The sequence below is a fragment of the Cibotium barometz genome, chromosome 30, assembly GCF_041138505.1.
Source record: "Cibotium barometz isolate CiBa-2024 chromosome 30, ASM4113850v1, whole genome shotgun sequence".
NCBI lineage: Eukaryota > Viridiplantae > Streptophyta > Polypodiopsida > Cyatheales > Cibotiaceae > Cibotium > Cibotium barometz.
The window spans coordinates 49,591,064-49,600,345 of NC_141075.1; the positions used below are offsets into that span (position 1 = coordinate 49,591,064).

The 9,282-nt window shown below is 39.8% G+C and overlaps 1 protein-coding gene across 1 annotated transcript; it reads left to right on the plus strand.

The window, feature by feature from the left end:
• The first annotated feature begins 4,623 nt into the window (after positions 1-4,623).
• TIC55-II (translocon at the inner envelope membrane of chloroplasts 55-II) lies at positions 4,624-7,917 on the plus strand. The gene is made up of 3 exons (XM_086824379.1): positions 4,624-5,127; positions 6,210-6,312; positions 6,584-7,917. Exons 1-3 carry the CDS (start codon positions 4,685-4,687, stop codon positions 7,697-7,699), a joined length of 1,662 nt encoding a protein of 553 aa, XP_086680505.1. The 5' UTR covers positions 4,624-4,684; the 3' UTR covers positions 7,700-7,917.
• The last annotated feature ends 1,365 nt before the right edge of the window (positions 7,918-9,282 follow it).

Here is a 9,282-nt window from a genome sequence, read left to right on the forward strand (position 1 = left end):
TTGAGTGTATTGCTTCTTGGCCTACGCCTAGAAACATACATGATCTTAGATCTTTTTTTGGCTTATGTAGTTATTATAGGAAGTTCGTCAAGAATTTTGCTTGTATTGCCAATCCTTTGACTGAACTCCTTAAGAAAGCTACAAATTTCAATTGGACTGATAAGCAAGATAAATCTTTTGCAACACTCAAGAATGCTTTAACACAAGCACCAGTTCTTACACTACCTGATTTTCAAAGACCATTCTTTATAGTAGTGACTGATGCTAGTGGCAAAGGATTTGGAGCTGTTCTTATGCAAGACAACCATCCTATTGCATATCAAAGTAGAAAGCTTAAGCCTGCAGAGCAAAATTATAGCACTTATGACAAGGAATTAGCAGCAGTAGTGCATGCTTTGAAAATCTGGAAGCATTACCTAATGGGCTCTGAATTTCTTATCAAGACAGACCAACAAAGCATTAGGCATTTGCTTACGCAACCTCTTATTTCAGATAGACATATCAAATGGGCAGCTTTCATTCAAAGTTTCCAACCTATGATTCAATATCAACCTGGAAAAGAAAATGTTGTTGCCGATGCTTTGAGTCGAAGACCAAATATCAACAACATTTCTATAATTAAAAGTGAACCATTCGTTCTCATGAAAGAAACTTATGAAGTTGATCCAGATTTTTCTCAAATATGGATCAAATTGCGTGAAAACAATTGGACACCTCAAGGAAGTTATTCTCATAATGATGGCTATCTTTTCTTTGAGAAGAGATTGTGTGTTACTCAACCTTACAGACAGCTTGTCTTGGAAGAGATGCACCAACCACCATTTGTGGGACATAGAGGAGTTTCCGCAACACTTCAAGTAGTTTCTCGAGAATTTTATTGGCTCCATTTGAAGAATGATGTAGCTAAGTTTGTAGCTGAATGTAACATTTGCCAAACAATCAAAAGCTACAAAGGCAAAGCTTTAGGATTGCTTATGCCTCTACCTATTCCTGATAGACCATGGGAACAAGTGTCTATGGATTTCATTACTGGCTTCCCTACTACTTCCAGTCACCATGATATGATTTGGACAATAGTGGACAGATTTAGTAAGCAAGCCTATTTCATTCCATGTAAAAAGACACTAACTTCTCAGCAAGCCGCGAACATATTTGTTAAGCAAATTTTTGTTCATCATGGTCTACCCAAAGTGATAGTTTCTGATAGAGATTCTAAATTTTGTAGTCACTTTTGGGTTGCTCTTTTCTCAAACTTGGGCACTAAGTTAGATTTTTCTACGGCTTTCCATCTGGAATCGAATGGACAAACCGAAGTTACAAATAGCACTATCTTGGATATGCTTAGAGCCTATGTTTCCCAGCAACCTAGTGCATGGGATAAGTATATACACCTACTCCAATTTGCTTATAATAATACTCCTCATACTGCTACTGGTCGAGCACCATTTGAGATCATCTATGGAAGAGCTTTGCCTATTCCGGCTACTAGACTCTCTCATAAGATTGAAGCAGCCGACCAATATGTTAGAGACTTTGATCGCATTCTATCTGAAGTGCGTGATTGTATTCAAAGAGCTCAAGAGAAGTATACATCTCAAGCAAATAGGAAGCGCAAAGATTTTTCATTTCAAGAAGGTGATTATGTACTTTTGAGAATTGAAAAGCGTCGATTAAAGAGTGTGGACAAATTCCCTGCAGTGAAGCTAGCGCCTAGATATTATGGGCCATTTAAAATCCTTCAAAAGATTAATGATGTGGCCTATAGACTAGAGCTTCCATCTAATTGGAATATCCACAATTCTTTTCATATCCATCTCTTGAAACCTTTTCGAGGAACACTTCCTACTCACCCAACATATGAGGAACCACCTCTTATTGAAGGAGAGGAAGAAGTATTAGTTCCTGATGCAATCATTGACCAAGAGATAACAACAACAAGGACAGGTAATCAATACTTTAAGTATCTTTTGACTTTTAAGAATCATCCACAAGAAGATGCTAAATGGATGCCTGAGAAATTTTTCCGAGTTTACCCTGAAATTCTTCATTCTTTTCAAACCCAGCAAATCCGCAATTGAGGACAATTGCAAACTCAAGCAAGAGGGATGTCATGAGAATATATTTTAAGTCCTCTACAAAAATATTATTTATCCCCTCTTGAGTAATTTGGGGACGCCTAGATTACTCTTGCGTCATGCCGGCTAGGTTAATATCGTGGGTGATACCACTATAAATATTAATACGTGCGGTATATGACGTATGTTTGAGGCCACCTATGATTATTTCAGTTAGGTTTGTATGGCAGGGTGATTCCTGGGGTACTTACGCCTGGTAGTCATGAGTTGGTGATGATTTGTGCCTGTTTAATATTTGTGGGATTAATTTAATAATTAATTGGGCTTATATTTTCAGGTGATGAAGACTATGGGAATTGAAGAAGTTTACTTTGGAAGAAATGTCTTGGATCATCACATTTCATTTTTGACAAGCATAGTAGCTTGTAATCTTATTAAATGATTTTTCCATTTTGAACTTTAGGAAAGATACATTTATTTTTTGTGGAATTTATTAAAGCTTATGGCTTTACCCTAGTCCCAATTTGACACTCTATTTTTGTTAAAGAAGAGTGCCGTGCTCTCTAAAAAGCACATCTTGTATTTTGGGGGCTATGGCCTAATTTTGGTGAAAAGGAAAGCTAATAAAGAAATACTCTTGTGTGGGGAGAGGCCACGCACAAGAGGGGGGAAGATTGCACCCAATATGGTCTTTTTGGAGCTAAGTATTTTTGTTTAAGTGTTTAATTTTTCAATTGCTTTGATTTAGTTGAAGCTTACAAGCAATGGTTTTTATGATTGAATTAATTCTCTATCTTTCCACAATCAATTCCTAGAATAAGATTCCGGTTGCAATATATCTTATTTGGGAGTTAGAGGGTTAGAGAGAGAGAGAGAGAGAGAGAGAGAGAGACAGAGAGACAGAGAGGTTAGAAAGAGTTAGAGAGAGAGTTAGAGAGCTACAGAGTGAGGTAGAGAAAGGTAAAGAGAGTGATTTAGAGAGAGAAAGTGAGTGTTAGAGAGAGAGAGAGAGTTAGCTAGTTCAAGAGAAATAGAGAGTGTTAGAGAGAGAAAGGGAGTTTGAGAGAGTTAAAGAGAGAGAGATTTAGAGAGAGAGAGAGAGAGAGAGGAGTATAAAGTTAGAGAGACATAATTAGAGAGAGAGTGAGAGAGAGAGCAAGAGAGAGTTAGAGAGAGAGAGTCGGAGAGAGAAAAAGATATATATATACATATATATAAAATGAGCCTTTTTTTGTTTTTAAATGGAAAAAATAAAAAAATGAGCCTTTTTAAAGGGAGGAAAAAGAGAGGAGAAGAAAGAGAGAGAGTGTACTTAGTTTTAAAAAAATGTTTTTTGTTTTGTTTTGAATGGAAAAAATAAAAAGAGAGAGAGAGAGAGAGAGAGAGAGAGAGAGAGAGAGAGAGAGAGAGAAGAAGGGCAATCAACACACCGAAGGCAGGTCTGGGCCACTCAATGTCCAAGTATAAACATGTACCAATGTCTCCATACACTAGTAGCTATGGAATATAGTTCAAGATACCCCATCACCATTCCCAAGGCAAGGTACTCGTGGATTTTCCCACTCGAATCGATTTACAAAAACTCACAAAAGCTATATTCCATTTCCAAAGGTATAAACCTAACATTTCAAACCTTATATTAAGTAAATGAATACTTCAAAGGTTTTAGAACTTTTTTCTCTCTTAATAATCAAGGTTCCTTTAGACCTCAACTTCTCTTTAGAAAAAACTCTTCTCATTCTTAGCTTTTCAAGTTAATAACACTATCTACATTTTAGCCTCCTAATTAACACAAATCATACATGTGAATCACACACATGATTTTTTTAATTGCTTACCAACAATTAATCATTGGTTACATGATAGAACTCCCAATTAATAGACTACTGGGTTGACTCTTTTTTAGGAAAAAATCTTGATTGTCACCTTCACTAGGGAATGGATGGAATATTTGTGATTAATCAATAGTGTCCCCGAGAAAAACTAGCTTATTCAACTTCAGAAAGTTTTTAGAAATAAATCTTGATTGTCACCTTCACTAGGGAATCAGTAGTGACTACAGTGATGTGTTCATGCACGCAAGGAGAGAAAATAAACTAAATGAACACTATGAGGGTCAAGGTCACCGTTCAATGTGAAAAAGACATGCATCATATTTTCTACACATGGAGCATTTATCTAAGTTGCATCAGGGGGGCCTACCCTTATCTTCAATTTGAAGGTAAGGCTTGACAAAAACGGCATTTCAATGTATTTTTACTGGCTAAAATTTGGAAAAACTGGCTAGAAAAATATCAAGCCCTTACAAAAAACGATTTAAACTTACTAATTTTTAGTTAAAATACCAGCAAAATATGCAAATTTAACCTAGAAAACGGGCTAGTCTATAAGCATGTCCTTTAAAAAAAAAAGCTTTTATCGAGCCCTGTTTGAAGGTCATAAACTAAGTTGACCTTCAAAAAGTTAACTAAATATTTATATATTTATGTTTATGTTCAAAATTTAGAGATTTTTAGTGGCCTTCCTTTGCAACCCTATTTTCTATATTTTCTAAGTACAATCTAAGCCTGGGTTCATGCACGTTAGACGCGAACATCAACTGTAACAAGATGAGCACCATTCCCTGCTCCTGCGCCTTCATCCCTTCCCCTGCGATGATCATGACGATGATAGGCAAATCAATAGACTTCATGTATCCATCACCCCATCGTATCCCCCTTCAAGTGGGTTCTCATCATTATCATCATCACCACCAGCAGAGGCTACACTCCAGAGGGCGATCAAGATCGATCCATGTCATCGCTGATGGTAGATCCGAGATTACCACCTTCTCCTCAGATGACACAGTCTTGCTAGAAGAAAAAGATGCCAACTATGCCTACAATACAGACAAGGTGGAGTATAACTGGGAGGAGGAATGGTACCCCTTGTACCTGGCACGTGAGCTCCCACGTGATGCCCCTCTTGGGCTCACCGTGTTCCACAAGCAATTGGTTCTTCACTACGATGGCAATGGCACACTTCACTGCTATGAGGACCGCTGCCCCCACAGGTACCCACAATCTTTTGGCGTTTGTCACATGCACATGTCAACCATGTAGATCATGTGATGGCTAAATGTATGGGGTTTGAAATTCAGTTCTTCGGGAGCCCTTACAGCATAAAACCAGGGCATTGACGGCTTTAGCCTAGACAGAAAAGTTTCCGAGGTTAGCAGAGGAAATCCCAAGCAAATCATGAGAGCATGAAACCAGACTTGCAGAGCATTGAACCTCTACTTAATCATAAGATCCCACATGTTATGCTGCACCTAACATGCTCCTCTAGTTTCTTGTTTTGCATTAGATTTCCTCTTGTTTGTGAGTATAGTAGCACAGCTTTTCCAAAAGATTCACGCCTGCATCCATTAGGGATTGTAGAATTTCTATGCAGCCACATACCAGTCTTTGTCTTAGCTCTGATACCCCAAGCATGGAGACCAAAAGAAGAAGGATTTCTTTGTCAACTTTAGCCTATATATGTTTATCTCCTTTTGATGGTGGGGAGTTCTTTTATCTGATCCAATGAGACCTTAGAGACTCACATCAGATTAGGCATCATAAACCATTTCTATGCAGCGGGCACTTTCATGATACTTCTAATATAATGAAAGTATTCCATTGGGAGTTCATCAGCTCTTCTTCTTTATAGGAAGTGAAGAGTCAATATGGAGGAGATCTCCATCACCATGCTGCGTTCAGTCAGCGGCCGGGATTGATGACAGGAACACTTCGGGGTAAACACCCATCCAAACGTAGCTATATCTGCATTTAGAACCCAGATTTCTTACTGTTTCCAGTTTGTCATTCAAGAGTAGGACCTTCCATATCCTGCAGTTAGAACTATGTTTGGTATGGCACATACATGTTCGTTTAGTGTTAGCTTAAAAGTCAAAGATGTTTCCTGAAGGCAGAACCTTGCAACCTGTAGACATCATACAACATAGTTAGCACTAGAACCACGTTTCTCTTTTAATTGTATGATTTATGAAGCTCAAGTCTTAAATTGTGCCCTAGAACCACATTTCTCTTTTTAAGTCTATCTGGTATAGTTCAATGTTGTGGTATGCTAACTGAGAAAGTTGCATCTCACCAGATTGGCAAAACTATCCGAGGGACAGATTATAGATGGGAGACTGGAATGCTTATATCATGGCTGGCAGTTTGAGGGGGATGGTCAGTGTGTAAAAATTCCACAGGTCTCTCTCTCTCTCTCTCTCTCTCTCTCTCCACCTCTGCCTCCTGGGGCCCGGCGCCGGTGCGCTTGTGTGTGAGTATGTGTGCAGTGTATATTTTCATCTTACATTTCTGACATCTGTGCTCTTTGCCAAATTGAATGTTAAAAGCAAGATTTCTAGGTCCTAGTAATATATCATATTGTGATGGCTTGGCAATGTTATGCATGTTTGTGCAATTTGTCTAGTCACCATACATAGTTGTGATGGTGTGATGATATGTATGTCTGTGCAGCTTCCCGCAGGAGCTAAGATACCCAAAGCTGCTTGTGCCCGCTCATATTTGGTCCATGATTCTCAAGGGGTGATATGGGTATGGATGGGTGACAAGAGCAAAGCTAATGTCAAAAAAATTCCTCACTTTGATCAGTTCGACGATCCAAACAACACTGAGTTTTCGTCAATCCATGTGCTACCTTATGATCATTCCATCCTTTTGGAGAATCTGATGGATCCTGCTCATGTCCCCATTTCACATGACAGGACAGATCTTGCTGCGAAGCGTGAGAATGCCCAAGCACTCAAGTTTGATATGATTGAGAGAACATTGAGGGGCTTTGCAGGCAGGTGGGGAGAATCTAGCAGTGACACTCTCCCTTTTCTCTCCCGGTTTGAGGCCCCTTGCGTATTATGGAATGAGAAGGAGATGGTGGATGAGGATGGAAACAAGAAGACATCCATGGCCATCTTTCTTTGCAGACCTGCAGGACAAGGCAAATCAATGCTGATAGTCCGATTTGGTCTCGTTAGTAAGAAGCGCAGTTTCTCCTTTATACCCGAGTGGCTCATCCATCAAGTCTCTAATAAGGTGTTTGAACAGGACATGGGGTTTCTAGCCTCACAGAATGAGGTCCTCATCAGAGAAGGAGTACCGACTAGTCAGTTGTATCTCAACCTTAGGTCATCTGATGTCTTTGTAATGGAGTATAGGAAGTGGCTGGATAAAGTGGGGCATGGAATGCCGTACTATGTTGGCCACAAGAGCTTGTCACCTCCACCTAAAGAAGCCATCTTGGAGGCAGCTCCTGCAGGATTGGTGGCAGCAGCTGCATCATCCCAGCCCATGAAAGGGGCTTTTGGGGTGCCATTTGCAGCCGACCCAACAAATCGCTATTTTCGCCATGTTGTCCACTGTGCAGAATGCAGGCAAGCTCTCCAAAACTTCAAGTCTGGGCAGAAGGTCTCAGTCATCTTGGCTGCACTTTCTGCTGCTTTGGGTTTGGCTATTTCGCAGATGCCGTTGCGAACTGCTCTTGTTGTTGCTGCTGTCCTAGCTGCAGCAGGCTCATACTCCTGCCAACTGGGCATCAATATGTTGACTACAAATGAAATGCGGCCACATCGAAGATGATGAAGTATGTCTCTTCTGTCTGCATTGACCACCATGGAGCTCCAAGAAGTGGACTTTGTTATGAACACAGAACAGTCTCATTGGTGTCTCTCTTTGGATTTCATGTTCAATTCCTTCTACCATTGCATATTCTTGTTTACACAAAGAAACTGCTTCTGACCATGTTTGAATGTTGTGATTCATTAGGATGTAAGGCAGAACTTGTTCCTGGTTATTGCTGCATGGGGTGTGGTGGGTGCGGGGTGATGGGGAGGGGGGATCGCCTTATCAAAAGCAACACCTCGTTATGTGGTCAGAAATGCGTTCTCTTGGTGATTTGCATGATTTTGGAGCCCAAGGCTTAGATTTTATTCCATTGAGCCAAGAAATAGCTTGGCAATTGTGATTGTGAGTGGAATCCACATTGAAAACATGAGCATTAAGCTCCATTAGGTGTGGATTAGAGTTGATTTTTGTTTATGCATTTCATAAATTATATATTTTTCATGCATTGTGTTGAATTGGTAGCTTAGAAGCATGCAAATCTATCAAAAAACACTCAATTGCTTGCATAACAACCATTAACTAGGATTAGGACAATTAATCACACTCCATCAAGTCCTAAAAATTAAAAAAAACTCTAAAAATCAGGCCAAGCTAGCTCTCATGTTAGGGATGTGAGTCCATACTCTCGAGCAAAAAAATGTGAATTTAGATACGTGAGTCTATAGATATGAGCATAAACGTGTGAGCTGTGAGATTGGATATGTGAGCGGTGAACTTGAAGATGTGAGCCGTAGGTTTGGAGACGTGAGCTGATGTGAGCTGTAAGTTTGGATACGTGAGCCTTGAGTTTAAATAAGTATATCTAACATTATATTGACTAATTATTTTTGCCTTGAAAACTTGTAAGGACATGCCTACTCATGTCGTACGTCTGGGCGCTCAGGGCCGTACCATTAATTGACGGGTTGCACCTCTTTTTGTTGCGGCACTGTCGTCTGTGCAGGCCGGTGCAGTTTCCAGGCTGCTGTCGATGTCGTACAGCCATTCGACGTCTACAGCTGATTACAGGCCGCGTGGGCTTAGGGCTTTTGAAGCCCATAGCCTCAAGAGTCTACAGCTTGAATACCCCTAATGGTCACTCGACGCGTTGGCTACAGTCAAAAGACTAGGCTGCTCTTTTGGTAGCCATTGAAGCTCACCATTAAAGCTTCAAAATCAAGTTTTTCTTGCTCTAATCCTCTCCTCTTTGCTCTAATCACTTAAGTGCTCTTGTGAGGACTTGTTGATCCTATTTTTGAGTTTGAAGCGATGGCCATACACCATGAGGTATTCATGAGCCTCATTCTCATCAAGCTCCATCATCAACATCATCTCCAAGTGCACAAAACTTTTCAAAGTGTACTTATAAGCACTAATAGTGTTGATTAATACTAATGAGGCTTCTAATCCAGCAAAAGAAAGTCATTCCAAAGTGTTTTTAAATACTAAGAGTGTTCTTAAATACTAATGGTGGATCTAATCACCAATGCAAGTATCATTAGATGTTAGAAATGTGCTCTTAAATACTAATCGTATTTTTTAAACACTAATGATGATCT

Bases quoted from the DNA above. Each gene is read 5' to 3' on its own strand.
- TIC55-II (XM_086824379.1), top strand. From the start codon at position 4,685: ATGAGCACCATTCCCTGCTCCTGCGCCTTCATCCCTTCCCCTGCGATG. The intron at 5,128-6,209 runs GTACCCACAATC...GCATCTCACCAG, and splicing joins GAGGACCGCTGCCCCCACAG to ATTGGCAAAACTATCCGAGG. The intron at 6,313-6,583 runs GTCTCTCTCTCT...ATGTCTGTGCAG, and splicing joins AGTGTGTAAAAATTCCACAG to CTTCCCGCAGGAGCTAAGAT.